The sequence below is a fragment of the Schistocerca cancellata genome, chromosome 6 (genome assembly GCF_023864275.1).
Source record: "Schistocerca cancellata isolate TAMUIC-IGC-003103 chromosome 6, iqSchCanc2.1, whole genome shotgun sequence".
Taxonomy (NCBI): domain Eukaryota; kingdom Metazoa; phylum Arthropoda; class Insecta; order Orthoptera; family Acrididae; genus Schistocerca; species Schistocerca cancellata.
Genome location: NC_064631.1, coordinates 25642649 through 25661867, shown reverse-complemented (window position 1 = coordinate 25661867; position 19219 = coordinate 25642649). Strand labels below are relative to the sequence as shown.

At 43.1% G+C, this 19219-nt stretch overlaps 1 protein-coding gene across 1 annotated transcript in view; it reads right to left on the bottom strand.

Annotated features, from left to right (window-relative positions):
- Window positions 1–12897, bottom strand: part of LOC126191166 (uncharacterized) — a 216742-nt gene extending 203845 nt beyond the window's left edge. The window contains exons 1-2 of the mRNA XM_049931938.1: window positions 12893–12897; window positions 3717–3970 (exon numbers count right to left, since the gene is read on the bottom strand). Coding sequence (XP_049787895.1) covers window positions 3717–3970; window positions 12893–12897 — 259 coding nt within the window. The remainder of the gene's footprint in view (window positions 1–3716; window positions 3971–12892) is intronic.
- Window positions 12898–19219: the final 6322 nt, after the last annotated feature.

The window sequence follows — 19219 nt, the reverse complement described above, 5'->3', positions numbered from 1 at the left end:
AATTTGTGTGAATATCGACTGCAATGAACACGTTCGGGAGAGCAGTCCACTTGTAAGGCACTAAAAGATGACTGCTAACGAACCAGTTGTGTGACCTGTCCCAGAATAATGGTCACGTGTGTGGGACCCATACCAAACAGGACTAATAGGGGATGTTGAATGTATATGAAGAAGAGGAGTGCGAATCGTCAGAAGTTTGTTTGATTCACTAGAGACCGTAACGGAAATGCTGAAAGACCTGAGTCTTGAAGATACACCCCAAATATTACACGAAAGCCTACTTACGAGGTAGCCGACCGCGGTGGTCGAGCGGTTCTATGCGCTTCAGTCCGGAACCACGCGGCTGCTACGATCGCAGGTTCGAATCCTACCTCGGGCATGGATGTGTGTGATGTCCTTAGTTACGTTTAAGTAATTCTAAGTTTAGGGGACTGATGACCTCAGATGTAAAGTCCCATAGTACTTAGAGCCATTTGAACCACTTACGAAGTTTTCGAGAAACCAACGTTAAGTGAGAAACGTAGGAATATATAACAGCCCCCTATGTATCGCTTCCGAAAGGACGGTGAAGACAAGATTGAACGGGAGTGAGTCTTGCTGCAGTCCAAAGAACAATGGAATGGCGAAAAGCTGTAATATTTGGCACTGTTGGAAGTAGCCTCTACCATACACTTCGCCAAGGTTTGTGGAGTATTGATGTAAAACCGACCTTGGGGAAGATCATTTTAGGTCTGAAGAAATGTAGGAACACGCGAGGCAATGCTAACTGTACGACTTACCTTAGAAGATAGGTTAAGGAAAAGCAAACCTAGGTTTATAGTATTTGCAGATTTGGAAAGAGTTTTTGACAGTTTTGACTGGAACACACTCCTTAAATTTCTGAAGTTAGCAGTGGTAAAATACTGGAAGGAATGGTTATTTAAGACTTGTAGCGGGCTGCAGTTACGAGTCGAAGGACACGAAAGGGAAGCTGTAATTGAGAAGGAAGTGAGACATGGCTGTAGACTATACCCAATGTTATTCAGTCTGTACATTGGACAAGCTGCGAAGGAACGCCAGGAGAAATCTGGAAAAAGAATTAAAATTCAGTGAGAAGAAATGAAAACTTCTCAGTTTGCCGACGACACTAATTTTTTCAGAGATGAGAAAGCACTTGAGAGGTGCAGTTGAACGGATTGGACAATGTGTTGAAAGGTGAATGTAAGATGAACATTAGAAAAAGCAAAAACGCAAAGGCAGAAAGACAAAATTAAACCAGACGATGCTGAGGGAAGTAGATTATAAAATGAGACACTAAAGGTAGGGGTTTAGTATTTGGGTAATTAAATAACTGACTATGGCTAGAGAGGATTTAATGTAGAACGCCAACGTCAAGAAAAGGGTTTCTGAAGAACAGAAATTTGTTAATATTGAATATAAATTTAAGTTTCAAAAATGGTTCAAATGGCTCTAAGCACTATGGGACTTAACATCTGAGGTCATCAGTCCCCTAGACTTAGAACTACTTAAACCCAACTAACATAAGTACATCACACACATCCATACCCGAGGCAGGATTCGAACTTGCGACCGTAGTAGCAGCGCGGTTCCGGACTGAAGCGCCTAGAACCGCTCGGCCACAGCAAATTTAAGTGTTTGGAAGTATTTTCTGAAGGTATTTGTCTGTCGTGTTACAATGTACGACAGTGAAACGTTGACCCTAAGCAAGTCAGCAAGGAAGAGATTAGACAGAAGCTTTTAAAATGTGCTGCGAAAGAAGACCGCTGAATAGTACGTGGATGGGTCGCGTAACTAATGAGGAGGTACTGAGCAGAACTGGGGAGAAAAGACGTTTGTTGCATACATTGAGCGGTAGACAAAACTCAGTCTGAGACCTCAAGGGTTCATCAGTTCAGTATTCGAGGGAAGTGCGCGGGGTAAAAATTGCGGAGGGAGGCGACGAGACGAATACTGTAAGCAGGTTAATATGTGTGTGGGTTGCAGTAGTCATTCGGAGATGAAGAGGCTTGCACAGGATATAGTAGCTTGGAGAGCTGCATGAAATATTCTTCCGAATGAAGACAACGACAAGAAGAACAAGAACAACAACAGATTAAAATATAGTACTGACAATCAGCCAACACGGATTGAGAAAATAACGTTCTTGTGAAACACAACTAGCTCTTTATCCCCACGAAGTAGTGAGTGGAATCGACTGGAGATGTCAAATTGTTTCCATATTTTTAGATTTCCAGAAAGCATTTGACACTGCTCCTCACAAGTGACTTCTGACCAAATTGCTAGGCTATGAAGTATCGTCTCAGCTGTGCGACTGGATTCGTGATTTCAGGTGACGAAAGTCACCGGACATAGTAATTGACGGAAACTCATAGAGTCAAACAGAAGTAATATCTGGCGTTCCCCTAGGAAATGTTACAATCCCTCTGCAGTTCCTAATGCAGATACGCGTTTTAGGAGAAAATCTGAGCAGCCCTCTTCGATTGTTTGCAGATAATACTACCATTTACTGTGTTATATAGTGATCAGATGATCAAAACAAACTGCAAAACGATTCGGGAAAGATATCTGCATGGCGTAAAAAGCGGCAATTGACTGTAAATAATGACTGTAAATAATTAAAAGCGTGAAGTCAGCAACACGAATACTTAAGGGGACCCGTTAAGTTTCGGTTTCAGGATAAAGCACACAAATCTAAAGGCTGTAAATTCAACAAAATACTTAGCGATTAAACCGAGGGAGGTGGCGCAGTGGCTAGCACACTGGACTCGCACTGGGGAGGACGACGGTTCAATCCCGCGTCCGGCCATCCTGATTTAGGTTTTCCGTGATTTCCCTAAATCACTCCACGCAAATGCCGTGATGGTTCCTTTCAAAGGGCACCGCCGACTTCCTTCTCCATCCTTCCCTAATCCGATGAGACCGATGACCTCGCTGTCTGGTCTCCTTCCCCAAACAACCCAACCCAACCCCAACTTGGCGATTACAATTACAGATAACTTAAACTGCAACGATCACATGGATAGATACAGATCACATACATAGATCACATAGATAAATATGGGGATAGCAAACCAAAGACTTCGATTTATTAGCAGAACACTTAGAAGATGCAACAGGTCTACTAAACAGAGTGCTTACACTGCGCTTGTCCGCCCTCTCCTTCAGTACTGCTGTGCGATGTGGGATCCGCATCAGGTAGGGTTGACGGAATACAGAGAAAAAGTTCAAAGAAGGGCAACTCATTTTTTTAGTATCGCGAAATAGGGGAAAAATTGCCACGGGTATGATACGCAGCTTGGTGTGGCAGTCATTAAAGCAAAGGAGATTTTCGTTCCTGCCGGACCTTCTCGTGAACTTTTATCCTCGGAGTGTGAAAATATTTTGCTAGCGCCCACCTACGTAGGGAGGAAAGATCACCGAAATAAAATAAGAGAAATCAGAGATGTCACGGAGAGATTTAAGCGTTCCGTTTTTCCCGCGCGCTGTTCGGTAGTGGGACAGTAGAGAAAAAGCTCGAAGGTGGTTCGATGAACCTTCTGCTAGGCACTTAGTTGTGACCTGCAGAGTAATCATGTAGATACAGATGTGGTGGCTGACAGCTGTCTAACAAATTCCTATTGCTAATGTACCACCGCTGACGGGGGAGTTTTGGAGGCGCGCGGACGAACGAGCGCCAGAGAGCGTGTGAGCAGAGGTAAACAGAGAGTGCGACTGACCTGCGAGGTGGCGTCGCGTCGGCCGGAGGCGGCGTCGCAGGGGCTCCGGCGTGGACGCGGACACGGCACGCACACTCGCGCTACGCGACACGACGCTTCGCGCACAGACGGACGGAGAGACGCGTGTTGCCGGGCCGGCGTCGGCGCCGCGATTGAGTTGTGCTGCGGGCGTGACAGCGCGCTCCGCCTCCCGCGGCCGGCCGGCCAGCGCGCCGTTGCCACGTCTCGGGGGCAGCGCGGGGCTCGGCCGCAGCCTCCCGCGCCGCAATTATGTAACGCCGCCGCCGCCGCCACAGCAGCCCCTCGGCGCAGCGCAACACCTGCCCAGCGCCCACCCCCCACCACCACCACCTCCACCCCCACCCCTACATACAACGGCTACCGCCGCGCGCGCGCCGAAACACCCCGTCCGTCCTCCGGACGCACTGCCGGACCACAACTTTTAACGGAGGATGCTAAGTTCACCGGACTTGGATACGATGTGACGTCATTATGACGTATACACGCTACATCGAAAACGATAGAAACCGTATATCGACTATTCGACTTTTGTGAACTTTCGAGAGATTGTGACAGGGTAGCGCTGTGCTCTGCGCCATTCGTTTCGGAACAGTAGACTCCAAAGCTGAACTGAGTATATGATGACCTAACACATTCGTTCTCCGAGTAAGAGACCTTTACTGGTGCCATCTACTGCAAGCTGCATCCAGCAAAAGTAACGAGACTTCTGCATAGTTTAAGGTATCCGCTCATGTTGTGATGCAATTCGTATTTTGCATAATCTTGTCTTAGCAAATTATACTGCTGACATAAACCACATTGGCATGGCCAGGTACATGCTAAAACTATTGTGGTTGTATACATGACATAATAAACAGTACGTCTGGTTTATCATACCACCGTGGAATGCTTTGACACTGCATTCAATCATTTCGTACCTCAATCAGTACTAGGCACTAACCTTTGGTTAAGATTACATTGAGAAATTCACTTCCCCTCGTATTTCATCTTCGGTCGACGATTTTTCTTCAACAATGCCTCATATTTTCGAAATTCAATCATTCTACACACCAGTCATTACTGGACACTAAGGTACCTGTCTCTGCAGTCCGTGTGTAAAATTACTTGGAATTATGGTTGATAAAAGACTATCTTGGGATGGACATATAAATTACTTAGCTAACAAACGTGCACGAGTTCTCTTTCAGCTATATAAATTAGGAAAAAAAGTCAGCAAGAGTATGCTGCTACAATCTAATATGTACTGACAAGACCAATTGTATGAAACCATACTAAAATGTTGACAGTAAATAAATATTATTTTAGGCGTAAGCATTCAATACAAGAATCTAATCTGGTCGGGACATAAGAAGACTTCACTTCTTTACGAAACGTGTTGTCCGTGGTGTTTTCAAGGCCACGGTCAGGAAAATTTCTACTAATATCCAGCTCTTTTACTTTTATTTTGGCGAAATACATATACGCTGCCACACTGAGCTGTTTTCAGAATCGCACGTGTCAAAACAAACCACTAGCTGACGACAGTTTAGAAATCTCGAACGTTCGTAAAAGTCGATAGGTGTGTTAATCGACTAAAGCGTAACAACGTCATAATGACGTCACATCACATCCAGGTTGGGTGAACTTAGCATCCTCCACTTTTAACAGCCGTCACCTGTCCCACCCATAGAGTAAATATCTCTGGAGTGAGCATCGCGTTCTGCGCATGTTGTCAACATTAAACCAGGATTGTCACGTGTTTTCGGGACTTCGCTGTGCGTGTGTGCTTTCCGCAGCGTTTGAAGTTTATAATATCAAGAGTTTTTGTTCTGTTTCACCGTTTGTTGATAGTGTAATAGCGATGGTGAATTACTGTTGTTGCTACGGATGCAAAGAAAAATATGTGCAAGGAGGAATAGTAACTTTTCATGGGTACATACCATGTAGCTCTAATTATAGTTATCATATTAGTAAGAGACACTGTATATGTTTAAAAATTTCGAGAGACATTATAATTAAGGCTTGATTCTGTAGACCTATTTTTCTACGATTTTATGACTATATAATAGCTATTACGGCTCGTACAAAAGCTTACAAACAATCGCTTCCTCTCGTAAATTTGCTAGTGGAACAGGAAAGGGAATTGTTAGTTGTTTCAGCAAATACTATCCTCCATGCATTTATCAGTGACTTCTCGATTATGTATATAGATTACTCAGTCTACTATTTATTTAATAAACTGGGAGCAAGTACGTAAAATGCATTAAATAAATACTTTAAAGTGTCACCAGTAAGAAAAATTGTGGTTTAGGTCGCAAAAACGAGAAAATAGTAGAAAAAAGGACGAATTAGCAGGGATATAATCGCTAATATGTGGCAAATTCGGTGTTTTTCGGAGACTTGCAAAAGTACTAGCGTACTGTCAAGTCGTTTTGCAAGACTATCACTGCAAAAATGTACGTCAGGCTCTGTAATACTATAAAGTGCCCTATCATACCGAAAACTACCAAAAATCGAGTGCCTCTGAACTGTGATACCTATCGCAAAGAAGCAGATTGCAATATCAGTTCCCCTTAAAAAAACATTTGCGATCAAAGAGTCAGTCTTCATATTAATGTTACCTTTGTAGTAATACTCCGCCGCTCGTGGTCTTTCGGTAACGTTCTCGCTCTCCGCGCACGGGGTTCCGGGTTCGATTCCCGGTGGCGTCAAGGAGTTTTCTCTGCCTCGAGATGACTGGGTGTTGTGTGTCTTTCATCATCATTGACTCGCAAGTCGCTGAAGTGGCGTCAGCTTAAAAGGACTTGCAATTTCGGCGGCCGAATACCCCGCATGGGGTGTGCCGGCCAACAATGCCGTACGATCGTTTAATTTTTGTAATAATATAAGGCGCAGCTTCCAAAGTTTCTTCTCAGCAACTAGGAGGAGCCTCGCTGTTCGAACTTGTGTTACTGCTTTCAGTTTTTGACTTCCAAGCTTCGTGGACTGTAGTTGTAGTGATTTCACAATATACTAACCTATTTTTTGAATGATTTCGTGATGCCTTCAGCTGCTATTCTCTTTATTTCATGTACGATTCTACGATTTCAGTCTTAGGCAATTTTCAAGTATCTAAAACGGAAGCATTATACATTGAATATTAGTAACACTTGTGATTTTGACATAGGAACAATTCATATCTGTAGTTCCACTAGGCGCATTATAACTTACTTTATGGATGATTCTCTAGTAGTATACTATGCCATGGATGCCCTTGCTCCTCCGACAGCATGTAATGGTTCAAAGGGCTCTAACCACTATGGGACTTATCATCTCAGGTCATCAGCCCCCTAGACTTACAACTACTTAAACCTAACTAACTTATAAGACATCACATACATCCATGCCTGAGGCAGGATTCGAACTTGCAACCATAGCAGCAGCGCGGTGCTGGACTGAAGCGCTTAGAATCGCTCGGCCACAGCGGCCGGCCATGTAATGGTCATAAAATGAATGGGAAAGATTTTTCGCTGATTTAGAAGCACATTACTTTCGAGCAGTTGTTGCAAATCGCCAGCCGGTGTGACCGAGCGGTTCTAGGCGCTTCAGTCTCGAACCGCGCGACCGCTACGGACGCAGGTTCGAATCCTGCTTCGGGCATGGATGTGTGTCATGTCCTTAGGTTAGTTAGGCTTAAGTAGTTCTAAGTTCTAGGGGACTGATGACCTCAGATGTTAAATCCCATAGTGCTCAGAGCCATTTGAACCAATTTTTTTGTTGCAAATCTCTTAACATTGAAGAGCCAAAGAAACAGGTACATCAGCCTAATATCGTGTAGGGCCCCCTAGAGCACGCAGAAGTGTCACAACACGACGTGACTTGGACTTGATTAATGTCTCAATTTGTTCTGGAGAGAACTGACACCATGAATCCTGCAGGGCTGCCCATAAATCCGTAAGAGTAGGAGGGGAGGGAGATCTCTTCTCAACAGCACGTTGCAAGACATCCCAAATATTCTCACTATGTTCATGTCTGGGGTGTCTGGCGCCCAGACGAAGTGTTTAAACTCAGAGGAGCGTTCCTGGAGCCATTTTGTAGCAATTCTGGACGTGTGAGGCGTTGCATTGTCCTGCTGGAAATGCCCAAGTCCGTCGGAATGCACAATGGACATGAATAGAAGCAGATGATCGGACAGGATTCTTAGGTATGTGTCACCAGTCACAGTCGTATCTACATGTATCAGAGGTCCCTCATCACTCCAACTGTTCACGCCCCACCATTACAGAGACTCCACCAGCTTGAACAATGCCCTGCTGACATGCAAGGTCCATGGATTCATGAGGTTGTCTCCCTACCCGTACACGTCCATCCGCTCGATATAATTTGAAACGAGACTCGTCCGATCAGGCAACATGCTTCCAGTCATGTCCGATGTTGGTGCTGGTGGGCCCAGGCGAGGCCTAAAGCTTTGTGCTGTGCAGTCTTCAATGGTACACGAGTGGGTATTCGGCTCCGAAAGCCCATATCGATGATGTTTCGTTGAATGGTTCTCACGCTGACAATTGTTGATGGCTCAGTATTGAAATCTGCAGCAATTTGCAGAGGCATTGCACTTCCGTCACGTTGAACGATTCTCTTCAGTCGTCGTTCGTCCCGTTTTTGCAGGATCTTTTTCCGGCCGCAGCGAAGTCGGACATTTGATGTTTTTCCACATCCCTGAAATTCACTGTACACTCACGAAATCGTCGTACGGGAAAATCCCCATTTCATCGCTATCTCGGAAATGCTGTGTCCCATTGCTCGTGCGTCGACTATGTCACTACGTTCAAACTCACTCAAATCTTGATACCCTGCCATTGTAGCGGCAGTAACCGATCTAACAACTGCGCCAGACACTTGCTGTCTGACATGGGCGTTGCCGACCGCAGCACCGTATTCTGCCTGTTTACATATCTCTGAACACGCATGCCTATACAAGTTTCTTTGGCGTTTCAGTGTACATGATGTCAATATTTTAACGTACTTAGCACTAGGAAGATTAAAATTATTATACATAAATTTGTTAATTAACCTACATGCAACTTTGTTCTCAATTACATTTAATTATGGTTCATCACTGTGTAATAAATTTGTTAATTAACCTACATACACCTTTGAGCTCAATTACATTCAATTATGGTTCATCACTGTGTAAAAATATGACTGCATGTATTTTCTTTACAGTAACTTGTAAATATTTGTTCTGTTATCGTGGAAGCATATCATCTTTTGTATAGCTGTTACAAATATACTTAAAATCGATCACAGTACTCTAATGAAACAGTACGGAGAAGTATGAAAAGCGAATAAAAATGGATTTATGGCAGAGTGATCTTTGACATTGGTCATTTTTATTAACGACAGTAGCTATAATTTTAATTTCTATGGTTCTTTAATGCTTCGTTGTAGAAGTGGTAAAAAGGTGTCTAGGATCTTTACAAGTTGCTTTAAAGCAATTACATAGTCATATTTAGAACAATGATGAACGATAATTAAGTGCAATTGAGAACAAAGGCCAATACGCCAGTTAACAAATTTCTGTAAAGTTATTATAATCTTTCTTGTTACGTTACAGCATCGACCTTATATGTAACATATTGTGTTGGCAGAAGAGCCAACACCGTGTTGCTAGAAGAGGCCGAAATGTACGCGTTTAAGCTCACGCAAACTGGCGTGAGGTCTGGAACAGGACAATGTAATTAATATAGCCAATAAGGTACGTTGCTGCTGGAATACTTAACTTTAATCCATAATTGGTGTACATCGCTCTTGACTGTACAGGTTTTACAATCTCAATATTGACTGGTAATGGCGCCTTGCTAGGTGGTAGCAAATGACGTAGCTGAAGGCTATGCTAACTGTCGTCTCGGCAAATGAGAGCGTATTTGTCAGTGCAGCTTCGCTAGCAAAGTCGGCTGTACAACTGGGGCGAGTGCTAGGAAGTGTCTCTAGACCTGCCGTGTGGCGGCGCTCGGTCTGCAATCACTGACAGTGGCGACACGCGGGTCCGTCGTATACTAGCGGACCGCGGCCGATTTAAAAGCTACCACCTAGCAAGTGTGGTGTCTGGCGGTGACACCACGTAACAGCTTTGCACAACTGCTTTCCAACAACTGCTAGAAAGTTACGTGCTCTAAAATAGCAAAAAACATTTCTTATTTATTTTATGACTATTACATGGAGTCATAGGAGCGACGACGTACAAGGCATAATATACTGCTAAAGAATCACCCATAAAGTAAGTTATAATGCGCCTAGTATATGTACCGGTATCACTAGGTCCTATGTCAAATCACAAGTGTCAGTAATATATCCAATGTATAATGCTTAGATACCTAAAAACTGCTTAAGGCTGAAATTGTACAATCTTACATAAAATAAAGAGACGGCAGGTGAAGGCATCACGAAGTCATTCAAAACATACATCGCAGCTGCCGCCCTTATCGCAATGAAAATTATACTAACCTATTTTGAGTTACGCAAGTGCTGTTGTACTACTAATCTCCCAGTCCACATGTATGTTTAAATATTCCTTGTATTACAAGTTTTGTTTTTCAGCGTTTCTAACTGGGCAGAGGCAACACTTTCATGTGGCAACGATCCGCCACTGGCGGTATATCATTAATAATTTGCAACGCATATTCTTACCTGTTGTATGTGCGGAACCTGCAGTCATCCAGGAAAAATGGCCAAGTTTTTTGGAATCAGTCACTCAACACACAACCAAATCGCGATACGCAAGTAACATTTCCTAAAATTCGATCGGTCCACATCCTCTGTTACGCCACCCCCAAGACCAGTCTGAGATAATAATCTTCAGTCTCTGCCCGGGGACTGGGTGTTTGTGTCGCCCTCGTCATTTCATCATCATTCGTGACAGTGACTAAATTGGACTGTGTAAAGAAACTGGACTGTGCGAAAAATTGGGACTCTGTATGGGCGCTGATGACCGCGCAGTTGAGGGCCCAACAAAACCAAACAATCTTCATTCTGCTTACGAAATTCTAAAATATTTGAATTGGCAGGGTGGAAGCCAACTTGCAGGTTAAAATGTAGAGGTCGAGACATTATTATACCACTACTGCTTCCTATGTCCATTTACAAGTCACTGTTACGAAACTACATGATAAGTAACTGCATTGTTTCAGCTAGTCGTAGAGCTATGTAAATGCGTAGTTATAAAGTATGACAAACAGCAACGTTCAAAAACGGTTCTAAGTTGGATGATGTAATGTGCAAAAATTTTAGTGGTCGCCTAACTTCGTGAATGTACTTGTGACTCCAAACTTCCTCTTGTCTATGGGATTATGTGAAGGTCCTGGGCTGTCTAACATTAGTGTAGATTGTTATTCACACGTTTATCACATTTTCATTTATTTCCCATCCAGGCATGACAAAACAATGAAATTTATGCATCAGTTTTCTGCACTTCGCTTAAGGGAGTCTGCTTTTGAGCATACACAGGTGTCATAATGATCACTGTATTCAGTCAACAAGTTCGTGAAGTAATCCGATTGCATTTTCACTACAAATTACACTTCCCAATATACGTAACGTATGCTTGGTGCACGTCCAGCCCGTAGCGTAAAGACACTTCCAACTCCACGTCCAAACGAAGACTGTGTCACTCGAGCCCGTGACAAAGACTAACCATTTTTGGCGCACGTGACAAACAGTACGGTATACTACAGCGGCCCTAGAACAGGCAGTTGGGCGAATTAACTTCTGTACATAGTTTTCTGCACGGATAGCGAACAGCTACAAAGAAAACACACCTTCTGAGGTTAATAAAATTCATAAAAATAAAAGTAATTATGTATTATTTTACATAATTTTGAAACAGAGTTTTCTAAAAATTGCGGTATTATGTAACATCACTAAAATAATAAACATTTTATATTTTCTTTCATAAGATTGTTTTTTAAGGAAAAATCGAGTTTGCTTTCGAAGAATTATAGTAGTTCTTAGTTTCAAGGATAACAAAATTTTATCAAAAATTTCATAGCCAAAATATTGCAAAGTGCGAAAATTAGGTATTTATGGCCAAATGAAACATATGGAATTTGTGGGAAGATTAGTTTCTTTTAAAATCAGAACAAGAAATATTGTTCCAAAGGATTACAGAAAAACATTGAATAGTATGCAATTTATACAATGTAGGCTTTCATAGCCGGACGACCTCAGAAGATGTCTCCCGCAGATGGAGACGAAACGTTAGGTGGGAATTTTACACATCGACCACGGCCTCTCAGCCCGTAAGTTTCAACTGAAGATTATGTAATTTAAATAAATATTTCCATACAATGCACAGATCCCATTATCTCGTCTCTTACACTGTTCGAAACCATCCTCAATGTGTTACAGACATTCAGTATCTGACAACAGCGTGATTTTTCATATCGAAAACCATCTCGCTGAGGAACGAATTTTCCTTCAGTTATGTTGTTAATTCGGTTAAGAATAAGACGTTCGAAGATCTTGGTACAGTGTTACAACAATGATATTGCACGAAAGCGTTTATAGTCGTTTGGCACCAGGCTTGAACAGTGTAACCACTCGACCTTTCCTCCAGAGCCTGGGAGTCTAAAGCTTAGCTTCGCACTCATTCATTAACTAGAGGAACTATAGCGGAGCAGTCCAGCCCAACTTTTTGATCCGAACTACTCTGAAGCCATCGATGCCGTAAACTTCAATTAAACTGGAGATGGCAAATTATACAGTAGTTCATTCAAGGAGAACGGTTCTCATGTCCTGGGTTTCGTTCCAGTTGTTGTATATTCTGACCAATTGTGTTGTCACTCACAAACAATTGATCTGGTCTGCTGTTATTACAATAAAGTTATGTAATTTATATAATCTTCTGCTACACCTCTGTGCACCTACTCTCCTGAGTTAAACTAGTCTATGGGAACAACAGCGCGACAAAAAGCGATTCAGTCATTTATAATTTTACATATCGGTTGGACCATTATTAGTTCATTTGTCCCGAGTGAAACCAATCAGTAGGAACAACCGAATGAAGTAGTGGATACAGTTCCTCTTAGCTTTGTATACTGAGTGAATTATTCAGTCTTTCTTTTCAAGTGAAAATAATAAATAATAATAATTTTAACCCCCCTAACCCCAACTCACATTGAAAAAGTGTACTTTAAACATACCACATATTCCTACGATTTTTAATTGCAATGAAATATTTGAATATAATACTAATTAACTGTTTACATTAGTGCTTAGTACATCACTTTAACATAACATCCACGAAATTGCAGTTCAGAAATACACGCATCATATAATTGTATGTGACAACTTCGACAACATAAAATTGAAAGTCGCAGTCACAATTAGCAGTAGTTCACTTAGCACTACGACTGTGAACACAGGCCTGCAGACTATGTCGATGCGAGCTTGTAAATGCAGTTTCTTTCTCTCATTTCTGTCTATATTGAGCAAGCTAGGTTTTCTATTGCTTTTTTTCTCTTAGTGAGCGGAGGTCTTTCCCTTTCTGCCTTGACTTACTCAACCTTTGGTATCCTGGTTCTGCAGTATCTGAGGACTTACGAACAGTGTCGAATTTTTTATTGACTGTATGTACAGTTAGTCTGGTAATGTGCGCCTATATGTGGGTGGAATGTTAGCTGTCAGGCAGCAAGCCCATCCACTTGGGCAGCACATCGTGCAAGCAACTGGAAAGTGTCTTATGTTGAACCTTACTACGAAAATGTATTTTTTGGGAGTGGAGGACTAGTGGGGGAATGACTCTTATGACACTTCCTCCTTTGACCTACACGTGACCCGTCATTGCCCATCTTCCCTTCCTCTGAATCTCTCTGTAGATCAATGCCTACTTGTGATCAAAGAAAATCAAAACAATTATCTGTGTCACGTCTTTTATTAATATTCACCATACATTTCAGTTGTCTTTGTAAATAAGGTTACTGTCTTTCTGTGGTTCGCTAGACACGTCTGCAGGACAAATCAATCAATCCTAGACACATGCAGCGAAGTTGGGATTCCAGATTATAACATAAGTGGTTCCCTGAAAGTATTCAAATGAAGTACTACGCATTACAGCAGGATTAACCCTCCATTCACAATGCGGATTTTGTGTCAGTTAATAAGGCATGCTTTTTGGGAACACGTGGCACTGTCTGTTATCAGAACACGAACAACAAAACACTGCTTTAATGCATGGCTCAAGATTATGTTTTTTATTGTAAAGTGAATAGTAATGCAGATAATAAAAAAATAAAACATTTCAATGGACAATCCTATCAGGATTATATCATAAACTTTGTATACACCTAACTAAGCGAAGGCAGTATATTAGCGGCTAAGTTTTGCAAAGTATGTGTAAAAATAATGTCATAATATCAGACTCCTCCTAACCCCTGGCCCTGGATCAATTTAAAAGAAATTCGGTACACAAGCAGAAAACTTCATTAGCATCAACATTACAAAGTTTACAGACCCCTAGCTCCTGTAGGAGTGGAGACGCAGGCAAGAGCCCGTTTTTCCAGCGCCTGGAGTGTAGACTGTCCTGCATGATAGGCATGTTGTGTAGGTATAGTATAGGCCCACCTTATCCATCTGCTTTGCAGGACAGTTCACAGAGCAGGTGCAAAAAATAGTTTCCCAACTTCCTGCATTTAGGCTGCATGACAGACATGCATTGGGGAAGTATTTGTTTACCTTATCGAACTGCTTTCTAGGGTAGCCTATATACTGATGCAAAACACAGTTTTCAAAGAGAGCTGATAATGTATGGTGTCCAGCATTTATGTTAATGGCATTAATATCAGCCTGCTTTATGTTTTGCACATGCAGATGAACACAGCTAAAAGAGGCTTCATATGTGTAGAGCAGGGGATAGACAGACAAAGGGGACAGGAGAGGATGGGATGGTCACAGACAGGAGGACGGGACGTAGATGTAGATGAAGGTTAAAGAGGGGAGGAACAGAGAGAGGGGAGGGAGGAAAAAATATGTGAAGAGGAGATGGTTGGGCAGATGGGACAGAAGCAGATGGATGGGGCAGGAGGGAAAGGGAACATGGACAGAGAGATGGGGACAGGAGAGGATGGACATAGGGAGAGGGGGGCAGGAGGAGATGAAGAGAAGTGGATGGTGGGGGCAGGAGAGGAACACAGCTGAATGGGTAGGAGGAGAAGGACTGAAAGGGGGGTAGAAGGAAATAGGCAGGGGGAGAGGGTGAGAAGAAGGAGATAGGTGGTGGTACAGAGAGGATGAAATGAGCGGAGAAAGGTGGGTGGAGATGTATGGAATATAGATGTTGCATACGTTTTGCAGGGACTACATGTGTGGTCGGGCACTGCTGGGGGAAATTCGAGATGCACAGAGGAGAGGATGGACAGGGGGAGTGAGCAGGAGGGAATGACACTTGGAGGAAAGAGAGGAACCGAGAGAGGAACATGAGGAAATGGAGAAGCAGGAGGAGATGGTTAGGGAGAGTGGCCATAAGCAGATGTATAGGGAGAGGAAAGGGTGGATAGGGGCGGAGAAGGAGATGAATAGGGGGAAGGAGGAGATGGACAGATAGGTGGGAGCAGGACCTGGACACAGAGAGAGGGAGCAGCAAGATATGGGCAAAGAGAGATGACAGGGAGGAGATGGATAGAGAGAGAAGGCTAGGTGGAGATGGCCAGGGAGAGGGGGAGGAGGACAGAGAGTGAAGGTTAGAAGGAGATGTCCAGCGAGAGGAGGAGGAGGAGGAGGAGGAGATGGACAGAGAGAAAGGGGGGATGAACAGAGAGAATTGTGTGAGGTGGAGGTGGACAGAGAGAGAAGGAGAGGAAGTGATGGCATGGAGAGTGGGAAGACGAGATGGACAGAGAGAGTTCAAAATGCTCAAATGTGTGTGAAATCTTATGGAACTTAACTGCTAAGGTCACCAGTACCTAAGCTTACACACTACTTAACCTAATTATTATTCTAAGTCAAACACACACACACCAATGCCCGAGGGAGGACCCGAACCTCTGCCGGGACCAGCCGCACAACAGAGAGAGTCGGAGGAAGAGATGGACAGAGGGAGGGGAAAGGAGGAAACAGGCAAGCATAGAGAGGGAGATGTGGGAATGCAGGAGGCAAGTGGGATATGTAAACGAATAGTGACTAAACAGAAGATATTCAGGAGCAGATGAGATGTAGAGAGAATAGGAAGTAGTAGATGGACAGACAGTAACAGACAGTTACAGAGACCGGGAGACACCAAAAGGTTTCAGATTGATTATATAATGGTAAGACAGAGATGTAGGAACCAGATTTTAAATTGTAAGAAATTCTTCTAGAATATCTAGTCTACACCCTTTCTTTTCGGTGTGCAGATATTCTAAAAGAATTAGAGATTTTCAAACATCTTGCTCGAAAGGATAACCTCATCCTTAACAAACAGCTACAGCTACGTAACAAAAATGTTTTCAACGGTATAAAGCCGTTACTCGAGATCTGACTTTAGGTCTCCTTGTGCAGGTTGCCGAAATGTTGTTTTCCTTCTAAGGTAGTCCTATGTTTTCTAATTATCAAATGTTTCTTGGTTGTATTTCACATTAATATTGCTTTCTACAAGTTGTCATTCAATCCTATCTACATTTTCAAATGATGTTTTCATGTTTTATCTTACTGTTATAAGCTTCGATGTAGACAAAATGTTATGTCGTATGATACTATCAAAAACAATTGCTTTCTATTATGTACCAAATACTGTTCATTTATAATCATTTCTGCCTATATTTCAATGTGAAGTAGCCTAATTGTATCTACGGATACTAGATGGCATGCTCGTTGCAGTGCCATGTTCACCTGGCCGCATTTGTTAACGAGGGCACCTCAGTCCGTTTGCAACCTGTAACAGCGTAAGTAAAGAGAGGCCCTTAGTGGCTCGCCATCACAAACATTTTTTATTTAAATGTCTTTGTGACTAATGCCCTTTTGGAATATTTATTGTTTTATAAATGACGTATAAGTACTGCCAGTCTTTCACTATGATTCTGCACTTATACTCTGTATCATACGTTTTTAGTCATAACTGTGTGACCATGTTATAGACCATTCTTTGATTTAAATTCTGAGGAAGACACTCCTAGCAGTGTTGAAACCTGGCTGAGGGCTGTTTTCTTTCAACTGTAACTATTCACAGTCTCTGAACGTGCAGCCATGTTCAAAATTTTGAAAAACCTTGAAATTTGCTGATGACATTGTAATTCTGTTAGAGACAGGAAGGGACTTGGAAGAACAATTGAACGGAATGGACAGTGTACTGAAAAGGGGGATATAATATGAACATCAACAAAAAACTGGAATGTAGTCGAATTAAATCAAGTAATGCCGAGGGAATTAGATTAGGAAATGAGACACTTAAAGTAGTAGATGAGTTTTGCCATTTGGGTAGCACAATAGCTGATGATGGTCGAAGTAGAGAGGATATAAAATGTAGACTGGCGATGGCAAGGAAAGCATTTATAAAGAAGAGAAATTTGTTAATATCAAGTATAGATTTAAGTGTCAGGAAGTCTTTTCTGAAAGTATTTGTATGGAGCGTAGCCATGTGTGGATGTGAAACATGAACAACAAACAGTTTAGACAAGAAGAGAATAGAATCTTTTAACATGTGGTGCTACAAAAGAATGCTGAAGATTAGATGGGTAGATCACGTTACTAATGATGAGGTATGGAATAGAATTGGGTAGAAGAATTTGTGGCACTGACTAAAAGAAGGGATCGGTTGGTAAGACACATTATGAGGCATCAAGGAATCACCAATTTAGTACTGGAGGGAAGCGTGGAGGGTAAAAATCATAGAGGGAGACCAATAGATGAATACACTAAACAGATTCAGAAGGATGTAAGTTGCAGTATTTACTCGGAGATGAAGAGGCTTGCACAAGATAGAGGAACACGGAGAGCTGCATCAAACCAGTCTTTGGGCTGAAGACCACAACAACAGATGGACAGATAGATGTGGGAGGATGAGGTGGACAGAGAGACAATTATATTATGAGAAAGCTGTGGACTGTTAAGCTTATGATCCAAAAGTCGTATGCACACAACATATATGACATTAATTTACTTTAATCCACCTGATGATGGAGGTTTAGCCCTCTGAAGTGCATGACGGCAATAAAATAAATAAATCATGCACTTAATCTAAAACTTCGCATTTTAAACAAATAATACAGTCACACAATGAAAAAAATCTAATTTTGTTATAATAATGTCAGTCCACACTATGTCCTCTATGTTATACAATGTGCCTTTTGTTTATACAAGTCACACAGAGACAAATACGTTAGTTAATTCTATTGTGTAGTAGGCCCTGTTAATTTTAGCATGTCGCAATAGGACTAACAACATACCTGGTAGCAAAAATGAGAAGGTTCATTCACATCATTCACACAATATCTTGCTTCATGTATGACATTTAATAATGTAAATGTAATTGTCGCTGTTGTGTCTAGACAAGACAGCCTAGACACAATGAGAGGGAGGCGAAAGGCACGCGCTTAAACTCACGCAGGCTGGCGTGAGGTCTGAAACAGGATACGTAATAAATGCTATAAAGAAAAGTACGTAGCTTCTGGAATACTTAACTTTAATCCACATTTGTAGAACATCGCTCTTGATGATACATTAATAGAATCTCAATAACAATTGAATACGGCGCCTTGCTAGGTCGTAGCAAATGTAGCTGAAGGCTATGCTAACTATCGTCTCGGCAAATGAGAGCGCAATTCTCAGTGAACCATGGCTTGCAACGTCGGCTGTGCAACTCGGGCGAGTGCTAGTACGTCTCTCTAGACCTGCCGTGTTGTGGCGCTCGGTCTGCAATTACTGACAGTGGCGACACGCGGGTCCGTCGTATACTACCGGACCGCGGCCGATTTAAAAGCTACCACCTAGCAAGTGTGGTGTCTGGCGGTGACACCACATTCCTCCCTCGCAAATCGGCGAACGGTTGTGTTATAAGGCTTCCGCCCGCCGTGGGGAGGACCCCATGTTGACGTATGCGACGAGGTGGGGAGCCTAACAACAGGCGAGGCTGTGCCACCCGCACCCGGCCATTCGGTCCGAGGGGAGCTAGGAAACGCCTGAAAATGTAGTCCAGGGTGCACGCCAACATGAGGTGTATGCGCCCGTAGATAGGCAGGAGGGGCCGAAGGGTCGACCTCCATCGACTCGGAGCACCCGACTGGCGAAGACGACAGATGGTCCGGAGCGGGCAAGAGTTCCATGGCGGAGGACAACTGGTCACGAGAAGCGGTCGGCGGCGCGGGACCCAGGGAGGCGCCCGGCGGTTGCAGCGACGCGTCCACTGCGGGCGCCGCCGGCGAGAGAAGAGGCGGCGGCGGCGGCGGCGGTGGCGGCGGTGCGTCGCCATGGGGCAAAATGGAAGGCAGCGTCGGTAACACCTGGGGATGAGGCGAGCCAGTAGATGGGTCCCCAGGGCGCTGACCGGACGGCACCGTCGC